This window comes from Trifolium pratense, linkage group LG4 (assembly GCF_020283565.1).
Source record: "Trifolium pratense cultivar HEN17-A07 linkage group LG4, ARS_RC_1.1, whole genome shotgun sequence".
NCBI classification, from domain to species: domain Eukaryota; kingdom Viridiplantae; phylum Streptophyta; class Magnoliopsida; order Fabales; family Fabaceae; genus Trifolium; species Trifolium pratense.
Genome location: NC_060062.1, coordinates 21,869,938 through 21,883,796, shown reverse-complemented (window position 1 = coordinate 21,883,796; position 13,859 = coordinate 21,869,938). Strand labels below are relative to the sequence as shown.

The window sequence follows — 13,859 nt, the reverse complement described above, 5'->3', positions numbered from 1 at the left end:
TATGTATCACTTCTAAAATAAGAACTCTTTCTCTCCTCTTGGACCCATCTTATTTTTCATTAAAATATTCTTTTTCATGGGACTCACTTTATTTTATATATTCAATTTGAATTAATGAATATTTATAACAAAACACAATTTTTTTTGGTACATCACAAAAGCACAATTTTTGAAATTATGTAATGTTATTTTAAATTATTTTTTAATTGAGTAATTCTTAAAATTTGACAATATTATTTTAAATTAAATTTCGAATTTTAATTATTTTTTTGAATTATAAAAAAAATAGTACATACTAATTTTGTAATTTTATCATTCAATCAATTTATATTATAAAATAGATAATTAAATAATAAGTTATTGTAATGATGTGAGGTTATTGATGAGACTCATTTTAGAACTTTTAAGAAGTGCTTCATTGGAGGGTTTGAATACCTATTAGGTACTATTATTAAAATATAATAAATTAATGATGTGTCTATATGAGACTCATTTAAGTACTCAAAGTTAGAGTGCTCCATTGTAGATGTCCTAAGTACGTAGACTTTAAAAAAATACCAACTTTGGACTTATCAATATAACTAAATACTTGAAGTAATCTTTTAGATTTAACCATATATTTTGACATTGTAATTATGTTTGGTATTAAATATTACTCCCTCCGTTCCTAATTATAGGAACCTTTTATGAAAAAAGTATCCCTAAATATATAAACCCTCTACAAATTTTTAAATGCAAATATTATTATTTTTTCAAATATATCTCTCAATATACTTAAACGGGCCTATGGCTTAGCATAGCCTGAGTCCAAGATATTTTTATAAGTCTATTTAGTTAAATAGATCAGGCTGCAAGCCATTAAAAAAGTATTTTAGCCTACTAGGCCGACCTATTTAAGTTAATATGAATAATATTTTTACTAATGTAATTATTTATATATTAAAATTTGTACTTTGATTAAATTATAAATTTATTAACTTTTTCAGTCGCTTAAGTTTATTAATCTACATAAGTTTTTCACATATATAAATGTATTATTATAAACTAGAATTGAAATATGATGACATATATCGTAAAAATATGACTTTTATGATAACATTGAAATTTCTCACATGATGTGAGTTGTTGCGGTCAAAGTCTCACTCTAAAACACTTTTGCAGTATATACTACTCCTCTCTCCTACAACATGAAAAATTAAAATTGATAACATCAGACTCCTTCTTGCTTAAAAAAACACATTGCACTACTTCTCCTTCACGCTTAACGATAAAGAAATTAACAATTTTAACTATTAAAATTTTTTAAAATATTTATCTTACACATAAAATTTGTTCTTGATAAAACAATTTTAAAAAAAACTAATATACACATAAGTTAATAATATAAAAAGAAAGAATTATTTTATAAAAAGTTATTTCATAATATAATTTTTTTTTGACAATATGTCGATGTCATAATTAATATAATCCCTCAATATACCTGCACGGGCCTATGGCCTAGCATAGCTCAGACCAAAATATTTTTATAAGCCTATTTAGTTAAATAACTCAGGTTGTTAATATGAATAATATTTTTACTACTGTAATTATTTATATATTAAAATTTGTACTTTGATTAAATTATAAATTTATTAACTTTTTCAGTAGCTTAAGTTTATTAATCTACCTAAGTTTTTCACATATATAAATGTATTTTTATAAACTAGAATTGAAATATGATGACATATATAGTAAAAATATGCCTTTTATGATATGATTAAAATTTCTCACATGATGTGAGTTGTTGCGGTTAAAGTCTCACTCTAAAACACTTTTGCAGTAGCTACCACTCCTCTCTCCGGCAACACGAAGAAACAAAACTGATAACATCGCACTCCTTCTTGCTTAAAATAAATACAGTGCACTCCTTCTCCTTCATGCTTAACGATAAAGAAATTAACAATTGTAACTATTAAAAAATTTTAAAATATTTATCATACACAGAAAATTTGTTCTTGATAAAACAATTTAAAAAATAAATGAATATACACATAAGTTAATAATATAAAAAGAAAGAATTATTTTATAAAAATTTATTTGATAATATAAAAAGAAATTTGGCAATATGTCGATGTCGTAATTAATATAAGCTCTCATTATACTTACACGGGCCTATGGCTTAGCCTAGCCTCAGGGCAAGATATTTTTATAAGTCTATTTTGTTAAATAGATCAAGCTGCAGGCCATTAAAAAAGTATTTTAGCCTACTAGGCCGGCCTATTTAAGTTAATATGAATAATATTTTTACTACTATAATTATTTATATATTAAAATTTGTACTTTGATTAAATTATAAATTTATTAACTTTTCCAGTCGCTTAAGTTTATTAATCTACATAAGTTTTTCACATATATAAATGTATTATAAACTAGAATTGAAATATGATGACATATATCGTAAAAATATGACTTTTATGATAAGATTAAAATTTCTCACATGATGTGAGTTGTTGCGGTCAAAGTCTCACTCTAAAACACTTTTGCAGTATATACTACTCCTCTCTCCTACAACATGAAAAATCAAAATTGATAACATCTCACTCCTTCTTGCTTAAAAAAACGCATCGCACTCCTTCTCCTTCATGCTTAACGATAAAGAAATTAACAGTTTTAACTATAAAAATAATTTAAAATATTTATCATATACAAAAAAAAATTCCTGATAAAAGAATTTTAAAAAAATAATATACACATTAGTTAATAATATAAAAAGTTATTTGATAATATAAAAAGAAATTTGGGAATATGCCGATGTCATAATTAATATAAGACCTCGATATACCTACACGGGACTATGGCCTAGCATAGACCCAGGGCAAGATATTTTTATAAGTCTATTTAGTTAAATAGGTCAGGTTGCAGGCCATTAAAATCTTTTAATCTACAAGGCCGGCCTATTTAAGTTAATATGAATAATATTTTTACTACTATAATTTTTACGTATATTAAAATTTGTACTTTGATTAAATTATAAATTTATTAACTTTTTAAGTAGTTTAAGTTTATTAATCTACATATATATATATATATATATATATATATATATATATATATATATATATATTATTATAAACTAGAATTGAAATATAATGACATATATAGTCAAAATATGACTTTTTATTATAAGATTAAAATTTCTCACATGACGGGAGTTGTTGTGGTTAAAGTCACACTCCTCAATTAATTATAACACAACAATTTAAATCAACTAATTCTTTCTATTTATAAAATTAATTTCGTTGAAACCAACTTTTTAACGCGCCGAAGACCCCTTACGACCTAACGCCCCGACACAATATAACGCGCCGAAGGCGCGTCCCGTGCGCACGCACGGGTTTTTAATTAGTTTGTCTTACAAGGTTTGACAATTGTGATTTTCTTTGTTACACGATGTGAGGTATGTTCTTGAACTTTGATGCAAAGATAAAAATACTTATTAAAATTTGAGTGATTTCCTATATGAATGACTTCACTGTCAATTTAAAAATAAAACAAGACGCTAGTAAATTTGATACACAAAAACAACATAAAAACACTTATTAAAAATTTGACCCGAATACTGCTCCTCTGTATCCCTGTAAACGGAGATTCATTGTATGGTTATGTGTCACTATGAAGTACTGACACAAAAACGAAACTGATGCTGACACTTAAGCACCTATAATCGCACCAAACATGATGTTTTAGTGATAGTTTTGATTCACACATTGTATTTTCTATTACCATTGCACTCTCAATGTTTTTATTGTTCTAGTGGACCTGTTTGTTCCTTTATCAAAACGAGCATTGCTGTGTATATGAAGTAAAAGGGGGAATTGGTATTGTTGACAGAAATTACAAAATGTGTTTTTTGCAACGACGACAAGATGAAGCAAGAGACGGGGCTGGTTGACTGCAAAGTATGCATTGGTTCAGGTAAACCAGTCTTGTCAAGTTTACGGTGGTATAGCGCGCAATTTGAATTGATATTTTGTGATACACTATTCACTACGAAATGCTGTTAAATACTGATTATAGCTTAGTGGAATTTGAACGGAAAATGTTATTCCAACACAATTTTTAAACAAAAATATAATAAATATATATTTTTTGTTTTTTTAATATTATTTGCATGCATTGATTTATGTGCATGTGAGTGGTAAAAAGACGTGTCAATTTTGTGTTTAAATAACACTCCTCAAATTTGAACAAATTAATATTTTTTGCTATTTGCGATTGTGAACAATAGCTATCTAGTATCTACTAATACCTGAGTCTAATTCACATTTTGTAGGATTGATAATCTGCAAGAAGTGTGCAGGATCTGCCTATTCGCGAAGATTACGAGCTTTGAATTCTGCTATATATCTTAAACCTTCTTCCTTTTATAAAATTTTAATTCGTTAAAGTGTTATTGAGCAGTGTAACATTACTCAAATGTTATACCAGTGTAATATTTATTGATTGACACAACAACATATATATATATATATATATATTACACCGGTATAACATTTATTGGTTGACACAACAACATATATATATTACACCAGTGTAACATTTATATATATATATATATATATTTTTTTTAAGAAAATTTGAATTATAAATTTTTGTTTGAATTATAAATTTGTTGTCCCATTTTTTGTATAAGTCATGGAACTTCACTTTTTTACAGATTTTCTAGTCATATATATATAATTGTAAAAAAATAATAAAAAATTACATCAATCCTAAAAAATTCACACAATACCAAAACACGCTAATATACAAAATTAAAAAACAGAAATCACCATTTTCAACTTGGCTACTCCATTAGTCAAAAAAAAAAAAAAAAAAAACTTGGCTACTCCATTCTCCAACTGAACTCTCTCAGGTAACGTTTTCTCTTCATCTCCGAGATCAATTCCGTTCATCGCTTTCACTCCTTCATCACACGTTCACTATTCTCTCTCGTAATTTCTCTATAGCGTTTTTCTTCTCATTTTCGATGTAAAACCGTTTGAAACCCTAAAACGATTTCGGAAACGGTTTTGACTTGAATTTCTTGTCCTGCTACTTGGTTTTGAAGCTAAATCGTGAAGTAAAACTTTGTTCCATTGTTTCCTCCACGATTTTTCATAGCTTTCTGATTTTACCGCCAAATTTACTTCTGCGTTGTTTATGAGTTTACGTTTGCTTCACTGATTCTGTGAATATATGCTGAATCGTTAAGTAACACTTCGTTCTGTCTTATGAGTTTACCGCCAAAATTGCATCTGCGTCGTTTACGAGTTTACTATTGCTTTACTGATTCTTTGAATATGCTGCTATATGTGTATATCATGAAGAAAGTGATTTTTGAATTCTATTGGCATTTTTGATTCTGATGTTATAGTGGCTTTCTGAATGTTGAGTTTTCTGATTCTGTTGTTAATTCCTGAAGTAACACTTCTTTCCGAGCATGATTTTGTGATCTTACCGCCAAAATTACTTCCGTTTATTAGTTGACTACTGCTTCACTGATTCTGTGAATATATGCTGATTAGTGAAGGAACACTTCCTTCTGTTGTTTTGAGCATGCCATTTCATTGTTTTTGGACTTTACTGCCAAAACTACTGCCAAAACTACTTCTGCTTCGTTTATGAGTTTACTATGGCTTCACGGATTCTGTGAATAAATGCTGATTCGTGAATGATCCGTTGTTTTGAGCATGATTTTTGGTCGTTTTCTGATAATGTTATTTTAGGTATTTCATAATTTTATTGAAACTTTTTTTGGATATCAAAATTTCAAAAAATCACTTAATTTCAAAGCTATTTCAAATAGATTTTCATAAAAATCATTTTTGAAATAAAACTTTCTGAAAAAATTAAGATTTTGACTATGTTTCGATCTTCAATAATGTACGTTTATGTTATATGATGTCAAAATTAGTGTTTGAACTTAGAAAAACCGATCATAAAAAAACTAGTAATATTTTGAAAAACGGTTTTACATAATCTATTTTAAAAAATACAAAGAAAAAATCCATTTTTTGAAAGCTGAAACAAACATGCCCAATTTCACTTTGGTTTATATATTTTTGTTGTTGTAGAAATAACTTATGCATAAGCACTTATATGATAATAAAAGCTTAATTAATTAAGCTATTTATCCAATAAGGGCTTAAATAGTTTGACCTTAATAAGCTGTATATCTAACAAGAATGAATTGTGATGACAGTGAATAACAATGAGGAAGCTAAAGTTTCATGAGGCTAAGCTTTTGAAGAAGGTGAATTTTTTGGTATGGAAGAGAGAAGGGGGTCACAGAGAGAGCATGGTTATGCGACGATACCATATTACCGGACGGGATGATTACAAAAAGTACTATCATTGTTTATGTTCTTCTGCTATTTCATAATTTCCTTTGTTTTACTTTGGTTTTTAGCTGATTCCTTTGTGATTGTGCGAATATGAACAGATATGCAAGTCTATGCCGGATGGTTCAGAAGTTAGTAAGTGAAGTGAAACAGATGGACCCCAAAGATCCTTTTCGAGTTGATATGACTGATAAGCTTTTGGAAAAACTGTGAGTTCATATGACTGATATATCATATTTATTCATGTTTTCCATTTTTCCTTGTGACAGAATTTTATTATTTAGTGTTGTTCCAAGACTCCCCAAATGTATGTGGTTCATTTGTTTTTCTTTCTTTAAATTGAATTGGTGTAGATGGTATGAATTTGGGTATTCTTAAATTCAATAAATAATATAGCTGCAAATTATGTATAAATTATGCGGTGGTTTTTGTAACCATTTGAGATTTGAGATAAACTGTAAATAGAAGTGACTAGATGAAATATAAAGAAAATAGGTGAATTGATTGTAATGGCTTTGTGGTTCTCTCATCATGATGATCAGAGGTTTGTTATTGTATAAGTTATAAGTTAGTCTAGGATAGTTGTAGCTTCATTCCTAGAAGGATAAGTTAGACCTTCCATTTAAAATAGGCTAATTGTCCTATTTTGGTGAACTCTTTTTTTTTTTTTTTGGTTTAAAATGGAGCTGAGGATCGAACCCAGTACCTCTATCGTACTTCCCAAATCCCTCACCACTAGACCAAACCTAGTGGCTTATGACCTCTTTCTTTTTGTTTCTTCTTGGTTGTTGGTATGAATATGAAGCAAGGAAGATAAAAATAAATGTCATTTGCTACTTACACGCAATTGTTTCATTCATTATTTCTTTTATTTTTTTGGCAGTTACAATATGGGTGTGATTCCAACAAGGCAAAGCATCACACTATGTGAACGCTTAACTGTGTCATCCTTCTGCAGGTAAATATAAGACATTGCTGCTTTAAATGAAATTTTAGTTATCAACTTTATTCATTTGGTCGTTAGAATCATAGAATGTATATTCATATGAAAAGTAATGATAGACTTTATATTGGTTGGTTCAAGTGGTAAGAGACTCAGGAACCTTAAGTAAAATAGTCATGGAGTTCCTAATGGGTTTGGAATCAAAACCTCAGCTGATTGAATTATGGTGTAAATGAACCTATCTGTCTAAATTTTTAGTGGTCAAACAAGTGAAGCCAAGCTATTTAAATGGGGCAAGCAATAAACAAAATCTAGGAATCCTGAAAGCATGTATTGCTATGGACTGGGGTGAAGTATCAAATGAACCTTTCAGGACTTCAATTTGGGATGAGATACAGTCTAGGAACAGAAGACAGTCTCTAGGAATTTTGGGAATATTATTGTTCCTTGTCCATGCTAATTTTAGATGTTTACTTCTGGTGTTTTAGTACAGTTGAAGTAGCTTTTACATTTTGCATAATTAAGTGCATGAATGGTCAAGTGATCTAATTTTAAGAGCATAGTTTGTCACTTAAAGCTCAACACATATGGTTTATTATTGTTTTGAAGCTAAAGTTAATTATTTGAGTTGCATGAAAAGAGATATATATACATATGGTTTATTATTGTTTTGAAGCTAAAGTTAATTATTTGAGTTGCATGAAAAGAGATATATATTGGAGTAAGTAAGCCAAGGCTGCCATTTATGTGATTGTAAATAACTAAATTTAGTACATGAGTTACCACCAAATATTGCAATTCAGCAGGTTTAGTATTTTTGTTTTTCTTTTGTAGTATTACTTGATTATAATTAAGTAATTAACATTCTTATGAGACTGCCAAAGTACTTTTTGGATGAAAAATGTGACCGTCAACTGTGAAGTTGACACACTGGTAATTGATTCTGAGTTTTGACCTCTAATCTCTCGTCATGGCAACATTATGCAATAAGTTATAAAAATTAATTGATTTTTATGTACCAGACTTTGCTTTGCATTGTCCTAATTTGCTCCAAATTATGTTCACTGTGCAGACGGAGGCTTTCATCTGTTTTGGTGAGAATGAAATTTGCTGAGCATTTGAAGGAAGCTGTAACGTATATTGAGCAGGGGCATGTTCGAGTTGGTCCAGATACAATTACAGATCCAGCTTTCCTTGTTACTAGAAACATGGAAGACTTCATCACGTGGGTAGATTCATCCAAGATAAAGAGAAAGGTGCTTCAGTACAATGACAAGTTGGATGACTATGATTTATTGAATTAATTGGCCTGTTTTGCTTTACCACTGAACAAATATTTTGTTGTGGACATGGATGAACTCTAAGACTATCCGAATTCGTGGATGAATTTTTAACTTTGTATGGTTGTGTTCTTTAGGGCGTAAAGAAACTTGGATGTAGGTTGTGTTTGGCCTTTCTTTTTAGTTTGAAAAGAGCTTTAAAAGTAAAATGATTGCTATTTGATAATTTCACTTAGGACTGTTCATGGTTCAGTTCAGTCAGAAAACTGAACCGAACGATAACAACATTTCAGAAGAACCGAACCGAACTGTTATTGTTTCAATCGAACTGAATTAATGGTTCGGTTAACTGTTTTTTATTTTTTATTTTTAAGTTTAACCGAACCTAACTGTTAATATAAATTTTTTGCAGAATGAAACTATTTTTAATGGTGAACCAAACCTTTATTTCATTTCAATTGAATCCAAAAGTTATAGTAAGGTACTGGAAATCATTTCAATTGAATCCAAAACTTTCACACCCCCATGACAGTGAAGGATGTCAAAGATCTTTTCTCTCAATTTTCTGTAGCCACAAATCAGCCTTGTATGAATCATGCTCTCCCTTAAACTTGGGTGGTTCGTGACGGTGAAAATCCACCAGCTCCTTGGACACAGCAGCAGCTTCATCTCTCTGTTGCTTCTGGATATCACGCTTGGCCTTGGTTGCGGCCTGTTGACTGTTGAGTAACCACAATGGTCTGTTGGTTCGTTGCAGAGCTAGTTCAGTCATTGCTTAAATTACTAACACGTGCAGTTCAGTTACCAACAGTTCGGTTTGGTTAACCGCTGTTTGGTTCTGGTTAGAGAACTGTACCTGAACAATAGGTTCAGTTTGCGAACTGCTATAATCAGTTCAGTTAATTTCGGTTCGGTACAGTTCCGCAGTTCGGTTTAGTTAACAGTTATTCTTGAACAGTCCTAGTTGTCATACACTACATCCGCGAATAAAGTTAGAACATGCAAAAAAAGATTTCAACTTGTTCTAACTTATCTTAAAAGTACACCAAACATTTCTATGGATTGTATTAATGCTGTTGTCAATTATCATATCACTATAATTGCAACCACAAAAATTCCTCCTACTGTAGTGCTCCATACAGTCGATGAAAAGCATCCCCTGCTACAAAAGCATGCCAAGACTCAATTTGTAAACAACTCTATTAAGACAATCTTTCTTGGTTCTTGCCCATCAACAATAGAGGGTAATCAATTGGTACATCCAAAATCATCAAATAAAAAGAAACAATATCAAGTTGTTCTAAATGGGGTCCTTTTTTATTATATTGCCTTCTTTTACCTTTCACATCTTCTTCTTGCTGTTGTTTACTCATTTTACTTCCTACACTTTCTCATTATGCAACCATCATGACAGCTCTGCATTGTTACAATTCAAGAACACTTTTTTTGTCAACACTTCATCTACACCTGCCGATACTTGGTACTCTTGGTACCCTAGGTGTTCCTCTTTTTCTTTCAAGACCGAATCCTGGAAAAACAGTACAGATTGTTGCGAGTGGGATGGTGTGACGTGCGACCACATATCAGATTACGTGATTGGTCTGGACCTTAGTTGCACCAATTTGAAAGGTAAGTTACATCCCAATAGCACTATCTTCCAGCTTAGACACCTTCAACAACTCAACTTGGCTTTTAATAATATTTCCTCCTCTTCAATACATGCTGGTATTGGTGATCTAGTGAATCTTACACATCTAAATCTGTCAAACTGTTACCTTAGTGGTAATATTCCCTCCACAATCTCTCATTTGTCAAAATTAGTATCACTTGATCTTAGCAATCGTCCGTGGGGGGAATTGGAACTCAATACATTCACATGGAAGAAACTCATTCACAATGCTACTAATTTAAGGGAGCTTTATCTTGATCATGTGAATATGTCTTCAATCAGAGAGAGCTCTTTGTCTATTGTAAAGAATTTGTCATCCTCTTTAGTTTCTCTTAGCCTAGCATATACTAGGTTGCAAGGACATTTGTCAAGTGACATCCTATCTTTACCTAATCTTCAAAGACTAGATTTGTCATCTAATTACGACCTTAGTGGGCAACTTCCAAAGTTCAACTGGAGCACTCCTCTAAGGTACTTGGACCTCTCTTCCATTGCTTTCTCAGGTGAAATTCCTGATTCCATAGGTAAGTTGAAGGCTCTTACTCATTTAGTCCTTTCATGGTGCTATTTTGATGGGATGGTTCCTCCATCTTTGTGGAACCTCACCCAACTAACATATTTGGACCTTTCAGAAAATAATCTTAACGGTGTGATTTCACCATTACTTTCAAACCTCACACATCTCATTTCATGTGATCTTTCAGATAATAACTTCAGCGGTAACATCCCACCAAATGTTTATGGAAATTTAAACAAACTGGAATTTTTAATACTTTACGCTAACAACCTAACAGGCATAATTCCATCATCAGTTTTTCAGCTACCTCGGCTTTCCAATTTACGTTTATCCGATAATAAACTAGTTGGACCAATTCCAATTGAAGTCACAAAACGTTCAAAATTGAGAGTTGTGAGTTTAGGTTATAACATGTTAAATGGATCAATTCCGCATTGGTGTTATTATTTGTCTTCATTGGTAGAGTTGTACCTCAGCAACAACCACCTCACAGGGTTCATTAGTGAGTTCACAACTTATTCTCTGCAATATTTGGATCTCTCTAATAACAACCTACATGGTCATTTTCCAAATTCAATATTTGAACTCCAAAACCTTACCTTCTTAGGTTTGTCATCAACAAATGTGAGTGGTGTTGTGGATTTTCACCAATTTTCAAAATTTAACAGACTAAAATTTCTCAATCTTTCCCACAATAGTTTTATTTCCATCAACATTGATAGCAAAGTTGAATCCATCTCATCACCTTACCTTGAAACGTTAGATTTATCTTTTAGTAATACTAATAGTTTTCCTAAGTTCCTTACACCAGTACCAAATCTCCAATGGTTAGATCTCTCTAATAACAACATTCATGGGAAAATTCCCGAATGGTTTCAAAAGCTCTTAAACTCATCAGAAAGCATTTATTACATTGATCTTAGTTTCAACAGGTTTCAAGGAGATCTTCCAATTCCACCCTATCACACTTACTACTTTTTACTCTCAAATAACAACTTCAAAGGAAGCATTTCTTCAACATTCTGCAACGCATCCCTGGAGGTGCTCAATTTAGCACACAACAAATTAACAGGAATGATCCCACAATGTTTGGGAACACTTCCTTATCTTTATGTATTGGATTTGCAAATGAATAACCTTTATGGAAGCATGCCTAGAAAATTTTCGAAAATAAATTCTATTGAGACTATAAAGTTGAATGGCAATCAATTGGAAGGTCCATTACCACGCTCTTTGTCTCAATGTAGATTTCTTAAAGTTTTGGACCTTGGAGACAACATCATAGAGGATGTATTTCCCAATTGGCTAGAAATTCTATCTGAGTTACAAGTACTGAGTTTAAGATCAAATAAACTTTATGGTACAGTCACATGTTCCAGCACCAAAGATCCATTTCTCAGGTTGAGAATTTTTGATGTCTCTAACAACAATTTTAGTGGCCCCTTGCCAACATCATGTATTGAAAACTTTCAAGGAATGATGAATGTGAATAATGGTAACCCAACCGGTTTGCAATACATGGAACACAGTGGTGGTTACTATGAAGATTCTGTGTTGGTCATAATGAAAGGTTTTTCTATGAAGTTAACGAGGATATTGACTACTTTCACAACTATTGATTTATCAAATAACATGTTTGAAGGTGAAATTCCACAAGTCATTGGAGATTTAAATTCGCTTAAAGGTCTCAACCTTTCAAACAATGGAATCACAGGTAATATTCCACAATCTTTGAGTTATTTGAGAAATCTAGAGTGGTTGGACCTCTCAAGGAACCAGTTGAGGGGTGAGATTCCTATGGCTCTCACAAATATAAATTTTCTCTCATTCTTGAACCTTTCACAAAACCACCTTGAGGGAATGATACCTAAAGGTCAACAGTTTGATACATTTGGAAATGATTCCTATGAAGGAAATACAATGTTATGTGGATTCCCATTGTCTAAATCATGCAAAAAGGATGAAGATCGGCCATCACATTCAACATCTGAAGATGAAGAGGAATCAGGATTTGGTTGGAAAGCAGTAGCAATAGGATATGTGTGTGGGGCAATATCTGGGTTGCTGTTAGGACATAATGTATTCTTCGTTGGGAAACCTGCATGGCTTGCAGGACTTGTTGAACAAATGTTTAATATGCGACTGAAGAGAACAAACAACCGAGTCAGTGCAAATCGCAGAAGAATGAATTAATTTGATGTTGATTTTTAAAAAAATATAGATATGATTGTTCGTAATTTCAATTTTTCTGTTTGAGTAATGTTGTATCATCTGTTTTAAAATTAGTATGTTGTGTTTATTTCAAGTTGCTACACAAGTTTATTTATTTGCATAAATTATTTTCACAAGCTAAAAAATAAGTCATATCTAAACGGGCACTTAATAGAGGACTACTAGGTAAGATTGTGGAGTTTGAATTTTTTACAGTTCTGTGTAAATTTCTTAGTCAGTATCAAAATCAGTATAAAATGTCTAATTTCATATTTGTAAAATATCTCCTCCATGCACTGTGTTTGTAAGAAGAGTTAACTTGAATACTTGATGACTATGTACAATTGAAAAAGATTCCAACTTGAGTCTTACTTCAAAAGTCTTCCACCAAACATTTCTATGATTGCAACCACAAAAAGTCTTAGTCTTTCACCATACACTCACTAGTGTATTGCTAAGAGTATTAGTGCTTCATACGGTTGAAGAAAGCGTCAAATAAAAAAGCATGCCAAGACTCAATTAGTAAACAACTCTTTCAGTTCTTCAATGCTCAGTTTCAGATTGTTTCCTATATAAATAAACAAAAGTTTTTTTAGTTCAATATTTGTTTTTAATATAATTACACATGAACAAAAGGTAAACGGGCAACAAGATGCGCCGCTAAGTTAATCTCTTAGACGCGTCACATTATGTGGTCCTTATACTAGGAAAGAACTATCAATCTGAACATAAGTAAAAATGAACATGAACTTGCCGTCATAACAGGTAAACTTGATTGTTTAGATATGTAATCAAATAGTTCAAGTTACACAACATTATTAATAATTAATATTATTCCAATCTCCAAACAAAGTGACAAAATTAGGCATATTTATAG

The 13,859-nt window shown here is 31.2% G+C and overlaps 2 protein-coding genes across 2 annotated transcripts; both read left to right on the top strand.

Annotated features, from left to right (window-relative positions):
- Nucleotides 1-4,863: 4,863 nt before the first annotated feature.
- Nucleotides 4,864-8,811, top strand: LOC123920038 (U3 small nucleolar ribonucleoprotein protein IMP3-like). The gene is made up of 5 exons (XM_045972126.1): nucleotides 4,864-4,894; nucleotides 6,224-6,366; nucleotides 6,464-6,571; nucleotides 7,246-7,320; nucleotides 8,378-8,811. The coding sequence occupies exons 2-5, from the start codon at nucleotides 6,233-6,235 to the stop codon at nucleotides 8,607-8,609; spliced, it is 549 nt and encodes a 182-aa protein (XP_045828082.1). The 5' UTR covers nucleotides 4,864-4,894; nucleotides 6,224-6,232; the 3' UTR covers nucleotides 8,610-8,811.
- A 918-nt stretch (nucleotides 8,812-9,729) lies between these two features.
- Nucleotides 9,730-13,257, top strand: LOC123920032 (receptor-like protein Cf-9 homolog). Its single transcript, XM_045972118.1, has one exon. The coding sequence runs from the start codon at nucleotides 9,890-9,892 to the stop codon at nucleotides 12,962-12,964; it is 3,075 nt and encodes a 1,024-aa protein (XP_045828074.1). The 5' UTR covers nucleotides 9,730-9,889; the 3' UTR covers nucleotides 12,965-13,257.
- The last annotated feature ends 602 nt before the right edge of the window (nucleotides 13,258-13,859 follow it).